The sequence below is a fragment of the Chelonia mydas genome, chromosome 9 (genome assembly GCF_015237465.2).
Source record: "Chelonia mydas isolate rCheMyd1 chromosome 9, rCheMyd1.pri.v2, whole genome shotgun sequence".
In the NCBI taxonomy this organism is placed as follows: Eukaryota; Metazoa; Chordata; order Testudines; family Cheloniidae; genus Chelonia; species Chelonia mydas.
In genome coordinates this window covers 19,355,595-19,375,221 of record NC_057855.1, presented here as the reverse complement: position 1 = coordinate 19,375,221, position 19,627 = coordinate 19,355,595, and the positions used below count along the sequence as shown (strand labels likewise).

The following is a 19,627-nucleotide window of genomic DNA, read 5'->3' as shown; positions in this document are numbered from 1 at the left end:
ACTAACACAGCTGCTACTCTGAAACCTGTCATAGACAGCCATGCAGCTCTGAAACCCTCCCTCTCCTTTTTTATGTGAGGAATGAAACCATTTAAAGTTATCAGCAAGTGGCTTCGCTGAATGTAGCAGTTCCCACCTTTCAGAACTATTATTCCAGGATCTCTGCTGACTCACTGCATCAAGTTGAAAACTACAACATTGTCTCCACGAGGATTTTACAGCAGGACAGCTAACTTGAGATAGCCAGTTCAGTGTAAAAGCTTGTTTTCTGAGGTTTTTCTTTAATGGCTGCAGACTTGGTTTTTTCGTTTGTTTTAAAGAGCGTTTGGGCACTTTTCTTTACATGTCTCCTCCCGTGGTGTCTCCTTCCCAGAAATACCATGGGAACTGTGGTTCTTCTGGTACTTCAAAATGTTCAACACCAGTGATAGAAGAAGCTTTGATGTGGGGTTTGTTTGAACCACATTATTAATATGGGGAAGGTGCTTTGCTTGCCTGCCCAAATCAAGGCAATGCTTTAGTTAAAGGGGACACCTCAATAACCTGCAAAAATTAAGCTCTCTATTACTCAGCAAAAGATCTCAGCGAAATCTTAACATATGTTTTTATTAATATGATATGTATGTTCCAAAATCAGCTCCTATCCATGTGAGCAAGCTAAGTGAACATATGTACTAATCATGTCAGAATTAAGTGGCACAGGCAAAATTACATCTCTTAGTGCAGGCCTATTATGCACAATAGACCTTTTTTAGTTCTTTTTTTTTCGCTATTAGTATAGCTGAACAAAATACAACAGCTGATGAAAATATGCCTCTGGAGATGCTTTGAAACTGCCTCTTGCCCACCGATGGTTAATTGCTTGTTGTCCATGTAAGTTGTGTAAATTTTTCAATGCTGAATATTTTCTCAGTAAAATCAATTTGTAGCACCTGAAAGTAGAGAAGAGGTCAAAGGAAGAAAACGGGTATGAGTATATAATAACAAATCACAATGGAGGGGAGCCCAGCCCAGTCATTCTTAGGGATTTGGGGCTAGATCCACAAAGGGATTTAAGTGACCGAACTGTCACTTTAGGCACCAAAATCTAAATTGTAGTTCTTCAAAAAACCCCTTCAGCTGCCACTTAAGTCTGAAGTCCCCACGCACATAGATTTCCACTGGTAAACTCCCCTCAGTGCCTACTTTTTCATTAGTAAAGTGTCTAAAGTATTTAAAAATCCATCAGTGAACATATGCACAGATGCCTCAGTCTAGATGCCTGGCTCCCAGCTCATGTGTAAGTCCCAACAAGATTCTTAAACTAAGCATTTTCCTGCCTAGCTCACTTGCACCATGGTCTTCCAAGTCTCACCTGAGTGCCTCATTCTCACACTTTCTCTGGCCCAGTGACTCTTTCTTACACACAGTGGAATAACTTCAACAGGAGAGATTGGGAGAAACCCATCCCAGAACACCCCATGGGCCAATGGTTGGGGCACTCACCTGGCAGGGGGTGGAGACCCAAAATTCAATTCCTTTCTCTGTATAAAGCAGAGGATGGAATTGAACCTGAGTCGCCCTCATCCTTGGTGAGTGCCCAACCACTGGCTAAAAATACAGGGGGCACCACCATTTCCTCCTCCTTTTTGGTGAGAAATGGCTAAGGCAGCTAATTCCAGGAGTTTGGAGCTGAGAATCCAAAGCAGAGGGTGGCACCTCCCTCCAACCTGTATTTTAATACCTAGCTCCCTTTTTGTGGGGAGGGGGAGCCTAATCGCTCACCCTTCTCCTCAGCATTTCCTACGGGCTAGCTTAGGTGGCTCTACATTCAGTTTGCTGGCTTTTGTAGATCCTTATTTGAAGAGCACCTAACTTTCCCCATGCATTGTATAGGGAGCATGGGTACCTAACTTGGGACTCTAGAGTCCACTAGACTGCAGGGTGCCTAAATGTCAGGCATTGCAACATTGAGTCTAAGTCCCCTTTGTGGAACTAGTCCTCGGTTTATTGACATGTTTTCACTCAGGGCTCCACAGAGGTTATGCCCATTTGGAGATCATTGCAGGACCTTGGTCTAAAAGACATGACTGAATATTGTATGTTGTGTAAACTATGTATAATGGAAGAGCCTAGGGAAGGATACAGCTTTCTAATGAACCAAAAAGGCTAAATTTTCAAAAGCATTTTTTTGTTTTAAAGTTTACATACTTCAAAATTACACAGGATAGCTAATCATTTAAACAGATTTCCCACTGAACTGTCAGCATTAGTTATAAGGTGGGTGAGGTAAAAAAAAGGTTACTTACTTTCTTGTAACTGTTATTCTTTGAGATGTGTTGTTCATGTCCATTCCATATTAGGTGTGCGCGTGCTGCGTGCATGAGCGTCGGAAACTTTTTCCCTTAGCGACTCCCGTCGGGCCAGCGGGGCCCCCTGAGTGGCGCCACTGCGCCGTGCATATATACCTCTGCCAGCCTGACCCCCTCCAGTTCCTTCTTGCCGGTGACTCCGACAGAGGGGTAGGAGGGTGGGTGGTGGAATGGACGTGAACAACACATCTCGAAGAACAACAGTTACGAGAAAGTAAGTAACTGTTTTTTCTTCTTTGAATGCTTGTTCACGTCCATTCCACATTAGGTGAATCACAAGCTTACCTCTGGAGGAGGGTAGGAGTCACAGAACAACAGCTCAGAGGACCGCTCTGACAACTGCCACGTCCTCTCTGGCCTGCTGGTTGACCGCGTAGTAGGTTGTGAAGGTGTGCACCGAGGACCAAGTGGCTGCTCTGCAGATCTCCTGGATCAGGACCTGTGACAGGAACGCCATAGAAGACGCTGTGCCCTTGTTGAGTGGGCCGTGACCGCCGGGGCCGGAACACCTGCGAGCTCATAGCACGCCCGGAGGCAGCTTGTAATCCAAGATGAAATCCACTGCACCGACACTGGGAGGCCTTTCACCCTCTTGGCTACAGCCACAAACAGCTGCGCGGATTTGTGAAAGGGCTTGTGAAAGCTCCAAATAGAACGTCAGTGCTCGACACGCATCCAAGGTGTGCAAGCTGCAATGACTCGGGTCCGTATGGAGTTTCGGAAAGAACACGGACAGACAAATGTCCTGGCCCACATGGAATTGGGAGACCACCTTAGGGAGGAACTTGGGTGCGGCCGGAGCTGCACCTTGTCCTTGTGCAATACTGTATATGGTGGCTCAGAGGTGAGGGCCCTCAGTTTGGACACCCTTCTGCCCGAGGTAATGGCACCCAGGAATGGCATCTTCAAGGAAAGGTGGAGGAGTGAACAGGTAGTGAGGGGCTCAAAAGGGGGTCCCAGGAGTTTAAAAAGGACCAGGTTAAGTTCCATGGAGGGACTGGGGAGTGGGAGTATGGGAACACCCTCTCCAACCCTTTAAGGAACCGTCCCGCCATTGGGTGGGAAAACACCAAGCCCCCCGAGAACCCCAGATGGAAGGTGGAGATGGCCGCCAGGTGCACCATAAGTGAGGATGGGGCTAGCCCTTGCTGCTTGAGGTGCAGGAGGTACTCCAGGATGGCCTGCACTGGGTCCTGGCCCCGCCGCACCTGTTGGGGTTCACACCAACACGAGAACCTTTTCCACTTGGCCATATAGGCCGCCCTGGTAGAGGGCTTTCTACTGCTAAGCAGAATCTGCTGCACGGGAAGGGAGCACTGGCTCTCCAAGGCGTTTAGCCACAGAACCTCCACACCATCAGGTGCAGTGACTATAGGTTGGGGTGGAGAAGCCGCCTGCTGTCGTGTGTAATGAGGTCCCGGTGAAGGAGCAGGACTACTGGGGCCTCCACCAACAGCTCTAGGAGTGATGTGTACCAGTGCTGGTGGGACCATGCTGGGGCGATGAGGGTCACTTCCACCCTGTCCCTGCGCACCTTGAGCAGGACCTAGTGCACCAAGGGGAACGGGGGGAAGGCATACATCAAGCCCTCTCTCCACGGGATCGCAAACGCGTCCGCGAGCAAGCCTGGGCTGCGGCCCTGGAACGAGCAGAACTGTGGGCTTTGGGCATTGGCCCTGGTGGCAAACAGGTCTATCCGGGGAAACCCCCACCTGCGGAAGAGCGAAAGTACAACATCCTCCCTGAGCGTCCACTTGTGCATGGGGTACGACCTGCTGAGGGAGTCCGCCAGCTTGTTTCGTACCCCTGGGAGATAAGACGCCTTAAGGTGAATTGCATGGGCTATGCAAAGATCCCAGAGGAGGAGAGCCTCGCGACAGAGTGGCGAGGAACAAGCCCCGCCCTGCTTGTTTATATAAAACATGGCAGTAGTGTTGTCTGTCAGAACTGTCACGCTGTGACCACTCAGAGTGGCGTGAAAGGTCTGGCAGGCGAGACGAACCACCCAGAGCTCCTTCACATTCATATGGAGCAACCGCTCTGCTCCAGACCACAACCCCTGCATCATGAGGTCCCACAGGCGAGTCCCCCTTCTGTGGTCGAATGCGTCCATCACCAGCGTCAGGTCTGGTTGTGGGGCGGCAAAGGGGATGCCTTCGCAAACCACAGGCTGGGACTGCCACCACAGAAGAGAGTCCAGCACATCCCTTGGGGCTGTCACTACCAAGTCCAGGGGGTCCCTGTGTACCTGCCTGGGCAGTACACCTGAGCAAGCCACACCTGCAGAGTCCTGAGTCTCAGCCTGGCATGCCTGACCACGTGCGTGCATGCTGCCATGTGGCCCAGCAGCCGCAGGCGGAACCTGGCCATTGTCGTTGGAAACTGGCACAGGGAGGCCACCGCTTGTTGGATAGCCTGGAAACAGGATACTGGAAGGCTTGCCCTGGCCTACACCGCGTCCAGGACTGCCCCTATGAATTCCACTCTCTGCGTGGGCACGAGCGTGGACTTGGTGACATTGACCAGGAGCCCTAGCTCGCGGAACAATCTCAGGGCCACCTCCACATGGCCCTGCACTTCCGCCTCGGATCAGCCCGCCAGGAGCCAGTTGTCGAGGTACGGATACACCCAGATTCTCTGCCTCCGTAAGAAGGTTGCCACACCACCATGCACTTCGTGAACACCCTTGGGGCCGCGGCCAGATCGAAAGGGAGAACCGCAAACTTGTAATGTTCTTGGCCCACGGTGAAGCGTAGGAACCGCCGATGTGCTGGGTGGATGGTGATATGAAAGTACGCATCCTTCATGTCGAGCGCAGCATACCAGTCCCCCGGATCCAGGGAAGGGATGATGGTGCCCAGAGAGACCATGCGGAACCGGGTCTTGACCAGGAACTTGTTGAGCCCGCGCAGGATGGGGCAAAGGCCCCCTTTGGCCTTGAGGATGAGGAAGTATCAGGAGTAGAACCCCTTCCCCCTTAGGCTGTGCGGCACTGCCTCTACCGCCCCCGCCTCTAGCAGCGAGCGGACTTCCTTCTCTAGGAGATGCTCGTGAAAGGGGTCCTTGAAGAGGGACGGGGATGGGGGTGGGGAGGGAGGGAGGCGAACTGCAGCAATCCCTGTTCCGCACCATGCGTGAGACCCAACGGTCTGACGTAATGGTGGACCACGCACGGGAGAAATGGGACAGGCAGTTCAGGAAACAAAGGGATGGATCCGGTGACTGGTCTGGTACGCTGTCCTCGAGCGCACCTTCAAAAGCCTAGCTTAGTGCCCGATTGGGGTTTGTGCTGGCCTTGGTTCTGGCCCAGCGCATTATTGTTACCATTGTTGTTGCACCGTCGCCTGTTATCCCTGCCTCACCTATGGTAAGGCTTATGCCTATGGCGAGGCTGGTACTGGCTGGTACTGGGGTGTGCATACCCAGCGATTTAAGCATAGCTCGCGAGTCCTTGACGCTGTGCAGCCTCGTGTCTGTCTGGTCTGAGAAGAGCCCGGACCCTTCGAAGAGGAGGTCCTGGAGTGTATTCTGGACCTCGGGCGGCAGACCTGAATCCTGGAGCCACGCCGAGCACCTCATGACCACCCCTGATGCGATTGTTTTAGCCACCATATCTGCCAAATCCAGGGAGGCCTGAAGAGAGGTCTTGGCTACTGCTTTGCCCTCGTCCACCAGGGCTGTGAACTCCTGTTGGGAACCTTGCAGGAGGTTGTCCTTAAACTTCCCCACTGCCACCCAGGAGTTGAAATTGTGCCTGTTGAGGATGGCCTGCTGCTTCGCAATCCTCAACTGAAGGCCCCCAGATGAGTAAAAAGGTCCAGGCGTTTCGCCTCCGTGGCCTTAGGGGCCGGGGCCTGCTGTCCATGGCACTCCCTTTCGTTTACCGCTGAGACCACTAGGGAGCATGGACTCGGGTGGCAGAACAGGAACTCATAGCCCTTAGAAGGGGCAAAGTATTTACGCTTCACTCCCTTGGCCGTTGGAGCGCTGGAGGCCGGGGTCTGCCATATAGTCTTATAGGACTGAATGGTCTTAATGAGCGGGAGCGCTATTCTGGATGGACCTTCGGGGCTCAAAATGTCCACCATGGGGTCCTCCTGCTCAACCCTCTCCTCAGCCTGCAACCCCAAGTTCTGGGCGACCCTGAGCAGCAATTCCTTGTGGACTCTGTGGTCTATCGATGGAGAGCTGGACACCTCTGTACCCACCTTCGCCTCATCCGGGGAAGACGAGGAGGTTAGCTGCTGCTCAACCCCCTTCGGTTGGTCCTCCTGCTCCCCTTCTCCCGTGGGAGGGGCCTCCGGCTCAGGCTGGGGCAGGAGTCCATGGGACGGCACCGGACTCAGTGCCAGTTTCTCCCGTTTATCCTGGGGGGATGCTGGAGGCCTGGTTACTGTAGCCTCCAGCATCGTCTGGCGTCGGTGCGGGAACCGGGACCACTGCACCGAGTAACTTGCCTTAGATGGGGCCTTTTGGCGCTCCTGATAGGGGCCCAGTGCTGGTAGCTACAGTGGCCGGAGTCGGCGCCAGACTGCGGCAATGGCAATCGCGAAGGCCATGGCGGTGCCAATGATCTGCGTCAGCAGGAGAATGAGCGGCTCCTGGCTGAGCAGGAGCAGGAGCAGTACCAGTATCCCTGGGACCGGGATCAGGACCGGGACCGGCGTTCCCTGGACCAGGACCGTCTGCGGGAGTCCTCTGGCGAGGGCCGCCTTAGCTCCTCCCTGTGCCGGTCTCTGGGTGGTGCTGGAGAGCGGCGTGCCCTTTCCGGTGCTTCCTCGTGCCTACCCACTGCTGGTGCTGCAACCTCCTTCTGGGCTGCTGGCAACTGTGAGTCTGCAGAGTCGGAGCTCGACCGGGACCAACTCCGGGAGCGGTGCCGGGACGGTGTCTTCAAGCGGCACACCATTGCCAGCTTACCCCTCGATGGCACCCGCCGACAGCTCGATGAGGACCTTTGCAGCCTCAAAGGTGCCAGGCGTAGAGGGCTGATCCATTATGCCCTCGAGCCCATCGTCTGCACTGAGCTCACTTAGGTCTGGGCTCGGTGGGGCTTCTGCTGCTGGGACTGCCAGTCTCAGCGCCGGTACCACGGCCTTCCCGCTCTTATCGGTGCTCGGTGCCTTGGGAGTTTGCCTCCTGTGCGGGGAATGACCACACCTTCCTTTCGGCTGCGCCGGGAGCCGCACCGGGGAGGACGAGGAGTGCCGGGGCCTAGCCTGGCGCTCTGGGGCTGACAGTGCTTAGCCGGTGCCAGGTCTCTCGACGGCTCTGGGGCACTAAGCACCGAGGAAGCCTGAGCCAGCATCGGCCGCTCCAGGCCCGGCAGCTGCAATGCGGCCACCATCAACAGCTGCTTTAGATGAAAGTCTCTTTCTTTCCTTGTTCTTGGCTTAAATGCCTTGCAAATCCTACACCGTTCAGTTTGATGTCTGTCCCCCAGACAACATAGACACGAGTTGTGGGGGTCACTAACCGGCATAGGTTTGCGGCACATGGCTCAAGCCTTGAAGCTGTGGGCCTGCAGCATGCCCTGTGGCCCGGGGCGGATGCTGGAAGCCTCCAAGCACCTAATGACTTAAGTGTCCACAATAGGTATGTTAACGAACTGATAACAGCTCGGGCTGGCAGGAGTATAAGGGCACGGCACACTGGCGCCATTCGGGGGGCCCCGCTGGCCTGACAGGAGCCGCTAAGGGAAAAAGTTTCTGACGCTTGTGCACGCAACGCACGCATACGTAATGTGGAATGGACGTGAACAAGCACTCGAAGAAGAATATCTTCTACTGGAGCAACCTCTATTAGTGAAAGAGACAAGCTTTCAGGTTATACAGAGCTCTTCTCTTGACCTGAAGAAGAGCTCTTTGTTGCTTGAAAGCTTGTCTTTTTCACCAACGAAAATTGTTCCAATAAAAGATATTACCTCACCCACCTTCTCTCTCTTTAATATCCTGAAACCAACACAGCTACAACAACCTTGCAAATAGTATTAGTTATGGCTTAATATTCAATTTTAGATAGAAAACTAGGTATGCAGTCTAATTGTAATAAGCAGTTGGAAGATCAGAGTTAGGTTCAGAAGTTGTATCTCTTTCCTCTTAAGGTATTTTAATTAGAAAATTTATACATTTAGTGCACCAGGGTATTCCAGGCTCCTGTACCACTGGCTATATTTAATAACACAGCAAGTAAAAACACCCCTGTTTGAAAAAGGTTGCCCTACCTGTGTGGAATTCTATCAGGTTAACGTTATGCAAGAGTGACAGCAGAAATGGGACAAGGAAAGGACAGTCATTCAAGTTCAAAGGTAGGTAGATGATCAAAGATTAAATACAAGAAAAGGAATGATTCTATTCAAGTTGAAGATAGGACACTGTAACCTAAATAAATGCTTAGCTTTAATTAAAACTCTTGGAAACTGCCTCTGCGCTGTGGGTAAGTTCTCAAAGTCATGAGAACTTTATTTATTGCTTGAAATGTTATATGGGAAGAGAGTGAGAAAGATTAGGTTATCCCTAAAGGATAGGGTATCTCAATTTTCATTTGAAAATGTCTCTAGTTATAAAAAAAGTAGAGGGCAGGAAAGATTAGATCCATTTTAAATTACAGTGTATAGAGGTGGCATGAAAATGTTTCGTTTTCTAAAGGTAGTTCAAGAGATGGAAAGGGTAGAACCCTTGAAAGCATTTTCTCATGACTGATAGCAGCATAGGATGAACAGAAGGCAGCAAAGGCTGTCAGTGAAAATGAGAAAAGAAGGAGCTGAAAGAGAGCTTAGCTCAGTTGTGAGAGGTATTGGATTAAAGGAATCAAATGAAAACTTGTAGAGGAAGCAAGAGCAGCCTGGTATAAGTAAACAACAAAGCATGCTACCTAGCAGTCACTGCACAGAAAATGGGTTGGTGAATAGTAGACCTAGACAAATTACTCTAAGGGTAATGAATCCACAATGCCTGGAATTCTACTTTCTTTTTATTAATTTCTAATATGAGGGAAAGTATTTTTTAAAAGGAAAAACAAATAGCTTTGATTTATTTAGTCCCTACTTACGGAAAACACTAAAGCAGGCGTTAAAAATTAAAAACATGCTTACAAAAAATTAAAGTGCTTTCCTGAATCAGGGCCTTAAATCAGGAATGTCATTTGAACACAAATAAATCCAAATAAGGGGTAGTTACCAACCCTGAATATGTGTTTTAATATCTGAGCCTCTGTAGGAGCTGGGGGGAAGAAGGGGGTAGATAGGAGCAGAGCGGCAGGAGCCAGAAAGGCGGGGAGGCAGACTGAGGAGAGAGGCAGGAACAGTAAGTGGGGATGCAGGGAATCAGGAGCCAGGATGGGGAAGTCGATAGGAGGAGATGGCGATAGAGTCCACAGTTGGGGTGAATAGAAGTAGAGAGACTATGTGCACAGAGGCAGCAGACTTTATAACCACTAAAACACACTCCCCTACAGAACCTGGATTTGAACCCAGGATTCTTGAGCCTCTACATTTCTTTGCTATCAGCTGTCTGTGAAATCCACTGGCAAAGCATATGTATCACCCCCTCTTTAGTGACTGGTTGACAAAAGAGGACAAAAGCCTATTACTGCTACAATTACTCCATGAGCTCAAATAATCTGTTGATCAAAAGGTCCTAGCCCTGCTGATGATCCAAATTATAGGCCATATGGTTCTACATAATGGCTTTTCTGTTTTTCCAATTTGTTTGCTTGCTTGCTTGAAATTAGTAAATTATATCCAAAGAACCATATTACCCCAAAACCTTCAGGTTGCAAAGTCCAGCACTAAAAAGTTAGGGAATGCCAGAATTAAGACTGCTTTAATTCAGCCCACTTGTATACATGCATTATGATATAGTCTGACTATATGATCACACATTTTTTCCCCACAGGACTCTGCCTCATTCAGTGCACAAGATATATGGTACTATTGGAATTAATCAGGGTTATATGTGAATGAGGCTGTGGTCTGTAGACTTTCTGCATCATTTGTGGCAGAATTGCAGAAGTTTGAAGGTGTTTAGGCAGGAGACTGGAGGAAGGGAAAGGATGGTTCCATGGTTAAAGCAGCTGCATGTTATCCTGGAAAACTCGATTCCATCCCTGTCTCGCGTGCTGAATTCCTGTGTGATACTGGTCTTCACCTAAACAAACATTTTCAGCGAGCCACTAAATTCCTCCATTTTTTGGATGTCCAGTGTGAGATACCTGGGGCCAGATTTGGAGAAGTGTTGGGGACTCACCACTGCAACTCCCTCCCTGAGGAACTGGAATCTAACCCTCTCTGCCACAGAATGTGTGTGTGAATCTGGGCCCACAAATACCAAGGTGACAGCACCACAGAAATGCCATGAGGAAATATATAATCTTGCATTCAGTGCAGAGTTTGGGTGGTGTGCATTAAATAGGCCTGAGGGCTCACACTGAATATGGAGGATTAAAGAGAAACATTGAATAACTAACCATTCAGTGAATGAGGCAGGGGTCCTGGAGAAAACCAGTATGTGATTCTGTTATTAAAGGCTGTATCATAATGCAAATAAAAAGACGGTCGAATTAAGGTTGTGGGATCAGCCTTAATTCCGGCATTTCTTTACTTTCTTTTAATGTAGGTTTTTTGAGATGTAATTCATTATGTAAGCCTTGACGCTATGCTTAGGAGTGTGCAAAATGAAAACCGACATTCCCTGCCTGGAAGAGCTTATTTGCACTGCCTAGACATAACAGGGAGATTTAATAATGCAGTTTCAATCTAAAATGAATATCTTTATGTCTTGGGTTTATATCCAGCACTTTACATTATTGGAACATACATTAAAAAGCATACAGTGAGAATACGGAGAGAAGTATAGACTAAACAGGAAGGGTTTTTTATAACAGTACTTGAGAACAAGCAGATTAATAGACTTCAGAATTTTTATTGTAACCAAACCTTTAAATTTTTCACCTACCTGATTTTCTTGGTTACTGGTGAAATTAGTAATCACATGTGTCTGCCCATCATAAGTGACAGTAACATTTGTAATCTGTTGGTTTCCTATTCCCCAAATGTTCATATAGCCAAATTTCAATGGATTTGTGTTAGTTAGGAAATTGTTGTGCAGCACACTCATATTAACAGTACTCTGAAAAAATTGACAAAAATTCAGGAGAAAAATCAAATGTAGTAATATCAAAACAGTAACACATATCATCTTCCAAATTGACTAATGTACAGCAATTTAATCCAAGCATCCAGGGACCATGGGCCAAACTCACACCTACTGCAATTTCATTGCCAATAGAATAGGATCTTCTAATTTCACATCTGATTTGGCCTTCAAGTACTCTGTAGCACAAACCCTTATTTAAGCTGCAGAAACAGGAGCTGACACATATGTTCACAATACCATAATTAATTTCTAATGTTTATTTCTCCTTATTTTCTTGGCTAATGGCAGAATTCAAAAAGGAATTGAGTATCTCAGCCATAAGAGTCATCTCCATTCCACCCTCCTCTCACTTTTCTTTCCTTACCATCTGGATAATTTTTCACTGGGTGCTTTAATAAAGTAGACGGTTGCCTTCCAGTCTTCCTTTATTCACTGGTTTTATGAAGTGAGTTTATTGCATGTAAAACATTTTGTGTGCCTGGGTGATAAAAATACCTTACAGGAGAGGCAGCCTTTTTAGTTCATTGTTCCAGGCATACAACAAGTATTGTTTCTGCTGCAGTTTGCAAAAATTTCACATTCACCATCTTACTGATGTTTTTCATTATCCCAAGAAGTATAACACAGGAGACAGGCATGATATTATCCTTGGCAATTCTCCTTTTCCTTTACCCGACTTTGATAGCTTTATTCTTCAGTTGTTGAATTTCAAGACCAGGAGCTACTGTGCAAGTTTCTCATTGGGATCACTCCCAGTCTCATAACACTACTCCAGAGGAAGCCTGACTGGGGGCTAGGGAACATTTATCCTATCACACCTGGGCTTCATCATGTTTGAACAAAGGGAACATAAAATGTTTGTTTCCTAACAGGACAGTTCCTCCCAGGACTGAGCTGCTCTTTCTGAATGTTCTAATCCAAACTTCCCAGCACAGATCACAAGACAATTGATGTATTCAAGTCACCAAGGCCCGACAAAATTCACCCCAGGGTACTTCAGAAACTAACTGAAATAATCTTGGAACCCATAGCAAATATCTTTGAGAACTCATAGAGGATGGGTGCGGTCCCAGAAGACAGGAGAAGGAAAAATGTAGTATCTATCTTTAAAAAAGGGAACAAGGAGGACATGGAGAGTTATAGACTAGGCAGCCTTACTTCAATATCTGTCAAGAACAAATCATACCAAACCAACCCAATTTCATTTTTGATGGAATTGCTGGCCTTGTGGATGGAGAGAAGCAGTAGAAGTAATATAGCTTGATTTTAATAAGGCTTTTGACACAGTCCCCCATAACAGTCTCTCAAGCAAGCTAGGGAAGTACGGTCTAGCTGAAACACTAATGTGGGTGCAAAACTTGTTGAAAGACCATATTCAAAGAATTGTCATCAATGGTTTGCTGTTGAACTGGGAGAAAGTATCTAGTGGGTTCCTGCACAGGACCAGTGCTATTCAACATTTTCATTAATGACATGGATAATGTAGTGGAGAGTATGCTTATGAAATTTGCAGATGACACCAGTCTTCTAGGGATTGAAAGTATTTTTGATGACAGGACTAGGATTCAAGGTGACCTTGACAAATTGGATAGTTGGTCTGAATTCAACAGGATGAAATTCAGTGAAGACAAGTGCAAAGTACTATACTTAGGAAGAGGGAAAAAAACAATCACTCAAATATAAAATGGGGAATAATTAGCTAGGCAGTAGTACTGCTGAAAACAATCAGGGGGTAACAGTGGATCACAAGTTGACTATGAACCAACAATATGATGTAGTTACAAAGAGCCTAAATCATTTTGCGACGTGTTATATGTAAAACACAGAAGGTGATTGTACCGCTCTCCTTGGCACTGGTGAGGCCTCAGCTGTGTACGGTTTCTGGGTGCCACATTTTAAGAAGTGGACAAATTGGAGGGAGTCCAGAGGAGAGCAGCAAAAATGATAAAAGGTTTAGAAAACCTGACCTATGAGGAAAGGTTAAAAAAACCTCGCTTAGTTAATCTTGAGAAAAGATGATGGAAGGGGAGCCTGATAACAGTCTTCAAATATGTTAAAGGCTCTTATAAAGAGGACAGTGATCAATTGTTCTCCATGTCCACTGAAAGTAGGACAAGAAGTAATGAGCTTAATCTGCAGCAAGAGAGAGGTTAGGTAGATATTAGGAAAATAATTCTAATATAAGTACTGGAATAGGCTTCCAAAGGAGGTTGTGGAATCCCCATTTGTGGAGGTTTTTAAGAACAGGTTAGACAAACACCTGTCAGGGATGCTTTAGGTATATTTGGTCCTGCCTCATCACAGGAGGCTGGACTGGATGACCTCTCAAAGCCCCTTCCAGGCCTACATTTCTATGATATAATTAACATGCAAGAATCTTGCAATGAATGGTATGGATACAATGGGAAACAGTTGAATGGGGGGAAAAGAGTGATTGTAGATATAAGTTTAAATAAAACTATTGAGTCTTGAAAAATTTTCATTGGGAGGTAAAAAAAAGAACTTAAAAATGACAAAATATAAATAAATACATACCTGGTTTGCGGCAAATGATGCAAAGAAATAATGGCCATTTTCATATGTGTCTATAAAAGAAGGAAAAAATCAGTAGAATGAAATCTATTCTACTACCAAAAAAAGATAAAATAACATCAATGCAGCTAAACTTTTACAAAACCAATACCTGTCCCCAATTTTTCTTTCCTGTTTTCAGTTTAAACGGTACAATCAAACGATCACATAACACCTGTCCCTGTTCTCCTATTTCTATAAATAACACAGTTAAATTAGTGTACAAATCGGATTTCAGCGGACAGACCTAGAATTCTGCACAAATTTTCAAAATAAACTTGTTTGTAGATTTTTAAATAAGGAAATAATGATTTAATTATTTCAAATTAAATTAAAGGACCCTCATGGTAATGTACGAATCTAGGAAATAACTCAAGAGGTGGGTGGACAGCTCCTTGCACTCACCTGCCGTAGGCATCTCTGCAGGGCTGGGTACAAACTAGCCCTAGGTTTATATACCAAATCTAAGCAACATACTCCTGGCCTTGCACCCCCATCCATGAATAGTTGGTACTCGGGGTAATGCAAAGAGTAGAAAGGAAATGTGGCTGGAGCACACTGTTCTCTGACCATTTGGGGCCAGCAAATAGCCTGGAGGCTGTTCCAACTAGTGAACGTTAGGAACATCCACAAATCAGCCTCTGGAAGGAGGGAGCAGAAAGCCACCTATACTCCCACCTTCAGACACCTCTGAAGAGATGGCCCCTAATATGTCAAACATCTTAGTTTAAAAAATTTTAACTGTTGAAATCAGTTGGTCCTGATCCTGTTTCACCTGCATGCTGTCACTTGCAGGAGTGGAGCCCATCTTTGATATTATACCAAAAGTGATCACACTTACCAATGCTTACTCCATCATCCCAGTAAAGCTGACCTTGAGCGACCTCGTTATCATCCAAAGCAACAGTAAGTCCCATAAAGTTTTGTCGGCTACAAAATAAAAAGGAAGCCAGAAAGCACATTAATTTTCCTCCTTTCATTGGAGTCACAGCTGTACATATTGTGACAACTGGAAGTTGACTTCTGGATTCCCTGACACACACTCACAAATATATGAACTTGATTCTCAGTATTAATATACTTTTCCATTATATCATCAGACTGAGCAGGGACTGTGTACTTAAAAAGAAATTGCAATATTATTCTTATTTAGGACTAATTCTTGTCAATTCCTGCTCATCTGAGTAATCTTATACACGTGAGTAAAGTCAGTGGGCTACTCATGAATATCAGCACTATTCACTCAAGGGATGCGGGATCATGGCCATAATTTCCGAGCTCAGAGTTATGGGGAAAGACAAACAAGAACAAACAAACTGGAAGCTCATGCAGCCTTTGTTTTGTATGCACAATTCCCTGAAACATGGTTGGAAGCAGGGGAGTGCCAAGTGTGTCCTTTAAAAAGAAAAACATAGCATAAAATAAAGAAACACACAAATATGTTTTTCTTACTGTATTATTGCTAATAAGGGTCCTACAAAGGATAAAAATCTCATCCATTTCACTGAGGTCTCAAAAGCTGAGTAAATAAACATCACTCACTTTCCAAGCTACAAATTAACAGATCAGTTCGAATTCCCATGTAGAAAATTGTTAAATATTGGGTAAAATATTAGCATATTGTTTTTCAAAAATTACTGTAAAATTGTTTTAAAGGAAACATTCCAATTTACTTCATTTACCTTTGATTGGTATTAAGACCAGGTTCTTGCCAGGGGATGATGTAACCACCCCGGATATGAAGATTGATATGCTCAAGAGGTGCTGGCAATGTCTGCAATTGTCCCCTTACTCCAAGATATTTTCCCTGTAAAGGAAGATTTTGTTGAGAAGGAAGGCATACAAATTGTGTTGAATGCTTACTAATGTACAATACATCTTTCCTCTGCCTGGGAAGTCAAGGAGTGATGCACATACACATCATTTTACACAATTAACTCACAGAAACACTAACGGAAATCCGTAAATATGGCCATTTCCAAATCCATCTGTGATGCAATGTTAATAAACTGTGCTGTAGCTTTAAGTAAAGATTTGATTCATGTGCTATATCATAAGGAGCACTGTACTTTGGCTTTTGCTTTCTGTTGGTTTTGTTGTTGTTGTTGTTTTAAACTTTTCTGGTGCTTTAACTGCAAAATATCGACACTTCAGAGGTGAGGTTTCTCAGCCACAGGACAAAGAGGAGGTATACCAGGTGCACGAGCTAGCTGTTATCATGCAGTGTGCATACATGCACACATATCTCATTGTACCAATGCTAGTTAATTAAGCAAAGTAATGAAGAAACTCAAAATAAAATGATGTGTTATCCAAGGGGAACCAGACAGTCACTCTGAAACACCTTTGCTTTTCTGGCATTTCCATATATTCTGCGGTTCCATTTTCAAATGGTGACAGCAGAACTGTCCAAACAAAATATTATTGAATGAATCAAAGTTTTCTGTTAAAGATGGCAACTATTGACAAATAATATCCTGACCAGTCCTAGCTGCTCACAATTATTTGACCCTTTCCTAAGTTTTGGGTGCTCAATTAGAGTTTAGTATCTTTTAAAATAACTGGAATATAATATTAGGACCTGACCATGCAAGCTGCTGAGTGCAGTCTGAGAGGCACTCATGTCAATGGGAATTAAAGGTGTACAGTATCTCTAAGGATGTGCTCAGCACCTTCTAGGATCCAATTCTTTCAAAAGGTCTATTGTACAAAGAACACTCTTAATTAAGTTGCTTACCGTGTAATAATCATACCAGCGTGCATTGGGTATATAAGCATTCACTTCTGTAGCTCCCTGAAATGTGAAAGCATACTTATAATAAGAATTAAAACTTAAATCAATGTTTATATAAACTCCCTTTGAAATGTTCATTCCATAAAGAACATAAATGTTGAAATGCTTACTTGATCCAATACAGGGCTAATCAGCAGTGCTGGGCCCCACAAAAACTGTTTGTATATCTCCCACGTTTTTTTGTCTTCCACAAACCTAAAAGAATGGAAATATTGTCAATCACGGCTTAATCTTTTCAGTCTTATTTTTAATTCTGGGCACACAGGCAGGTTAGTACCACCAATCAATTCTACTTGCCAGGAGGCCCCCATACAGAAGTGAAACACCATTTTTCTAGGTGGTTAAAGTTACTGATGTGCTATTGTAAGAGCATCATTAGCTGGATAAGCTCCCTTTTTTCAGCTCATGCCATCTAGATTGCACTTCCCTACAGGAAGGGACAGATTGTCTGCTACTGTATCCCCAATTAGTCAGAGGTGGAGAAGGGCCAGTCAGAACAGAGAAGGACAAAGGGCTATGGAAAGGAGTGTACTCATAGTGTCATACAGGTCATAGGGAAAAAACATGCGTGAGGTTTATGACTGGGCAAAGACTGAACTCCTGCTTCATAACGATTCAGTTATTCTGTATCAACGTTGCTTTCAAGCGCTTAATACTTACTCGTGGAGCACAGGACGAGCTACAGTGCTACCAAGAACATGGGCTTCGTGCATTAAAGTGTAGAGATAAGGTAACAGTGTGTATCTTGTATTGAGTATGTCCCTGGAAATATTTTGAAATTTTTCATCAAAGGAAACAGGATCTTGCCTCTAAAAATAAAGATAAAACAGGGTTACTCTTTGTATTGTAAAATCTCTCTTGTACCCACCTTCCTGTCAAAGGGAAATGCATGTGGGCATCCAATAGCAGAATTTGGCTTTATTGACTAAAGTTCAAACCAAAAGTTTTAGACAGAAACCAGCACATTTAGAGAACTCCAATAAACTGAGTAAAGTAAAACATGCATCTTGGTGGGTCCAAATCAAATCCAAATAAAGCTGGTTATAGCTGAAGTCTGCTCTGCTGGTTTCCTGGGAAATGAAGTCAGCTCCCTTCCAGACAGCCAAACGGCAGGCTTGATACTGTGGTAATGGATACTGAGAGGTAGGTTCTGATCCAAGCCCCAATGAAGTCAATGGGATTGTTTCCATTGATTTCCACGGATGCTCAATCAGGACCTAGTTTAGGGTGAATCATCCTTTCATTATTACAGAGCACTCCCTTGGAAACTGGAACTGTAGCTAATGGTATTTGAATTGACTAATCTCAGTGGCATATAATTTACAGAGAACCGTCAACTCACCATAGTTCCTATCACATTATGATTTCTAGAATAGGTGTAAAAAGATCCAAGCTGCATCCAGCGGGCACACATTTCATATGTTGTATCATTGAAGAAGCCACAGATATCTGCTCCAATCTAAAAGCATTTAAAAGGTAATTAGAACTTAATACTATAGATGACTAGAATGGTATTAAATTCCTATTCTAAATGTTTTTAACTAATAGCTTAACTTACATAGGAAATTCCAAAGAGGCCAAACTCCATTATACCTGCCAAAAAAATCCAGAAATAAATAAGAAACTCTTCAGTTGCATCTTTCTCTGTCAGGCCAAATAAGGAGGGATTCTTAGAAGGGGAGGTGGGGCCAGATGGGATTCCCTACAGACAAGGATACTGTCTTGATCCCACTTCCCCATGATACAAAACTGTAAAATGGCACAATTCCACTTGCTTGCTGTGATATTATCCAAATTTACACGACAACTGAAAGTTGCTTTTCTTGGTAGTTTACATGACAACACAACATAAACTTCAGCCTAAGCCCTTATAGCTTGAATGTTTCTAGGGTTTTCCTTATGGGTCTGAGCCCTCTTTGTTTCTAAATCCAGATACCTGAGAAAGCGCCATAGGTTGGAGCTTACACCCCTACACTGAAGCTAATTAGACACTTGCTACAACTTTGCAGTGATTCAGCAAAAATACCATTGCCTCTTATGCATGGTTCAATTACCCGGTGTCAGGATGACTCAATAAAAAGAGTTCTGCATCCCTATTCAAGCTCCAAGGATTTGTCCCTCTCTTACTGAAACCCTCTCATCTCCCAGTACAAAACCACCTTGCAGTTTTCCCATATCTGTTAGCATCTGGAGACTAGCCGGTATCCCATGGTTATGTAGTGGTTTTCCAAATGTTGATTTTGTACTATACGGCATTGAACCGTGTGCTGTATGTCACAGGAAATGTGATTTCTTGTAGTTCTGTGGTAAGCTCATGCAGTTGATCTTAATTAATCACCTCTCTGAGTGCCCTATGATCTTTTGGTCACGCTAATTTGGAGATTCTTCATATTTCAGCTCCTTACGTTCTACCTTCATTACTGTGTGTGTTTAAATACATGTAGCATCAACTGAACAGCCAGTCTTAGCTGTCTTAGTCTATCTGACAAAGAGATGTTTACTTTTGTTTAAAACAATAGCTCAGGTTGGATACAACTTAACATGTTTCAAGGTTGCTCAGATGTTACTTATTCATCAATAAGGAGAGTTGTTCTACACTGGGCAATCCTAAGAAGTTCATTCAGGCTTCAGGGCTACTCCCTATATCGAAAATAGTGATAACATCACAAATAGCTCGAAAAACAAAATTAACTCTAAGTGCAGCAATTGTGCTTCAGCAGACATTTTTCCTCTGTGATGATTTGAAGCTTGAGGGC

At 45.1% G+C, this 19,627-nt stretch overlaps 1 protein-coding gene across 1 annotated transcript in view; it reads right to left on the bottom strand.

Annotated features, from left to right (window-relative positions):
* Nucleotides 1-643: 643 nt before the first annotated feature.
* The window catches only part of SI (sucrase-isomaltase), a 205,953-nt gene continuing 186,969 nt past the window's right edge, over nt 644-19,627 (bottom strand). The window contains exons 108-117 of the mRNA XM_043522682.1: nt 18,430-18,464; nt 18,214-18,330; nt 17,532-17,680; nt 16,982-17,066; nt 16,815-16,871; nt 15,760-15,884; nt 14,919-15,007; nt 14,042-14,091; nt 11,306-11,479; nt 644-932 (exon numbers count right to left, since the gene is read on the bottom strand). Of these exons, the coding sequence (XP_043378617.1) occupies nt 855-932; nt 11,306-11,479; nt 14,042-14,091; nt 14,919-15,007; nt 15,760-15,884; nt 16,815-16,871; nt 16,982-17,066; nt 17,532-17,680; nt 18,214-18,330; nt 18,430-18,464 (959 nt within the window). The 3' untranslated portion in view covers nt 644-854. The remainder of the gene's footprint in view (nt 933-11,305; nt 11,480-14,041; nt 14,092-14,918; nt 15,008-15,759; nt 15,885-16,814; nt 16,872-16,981; nt 17,067-17,531; nt 17,681-18,213; nt 18,331-18,429; nt 18,465-19,627) is intronic.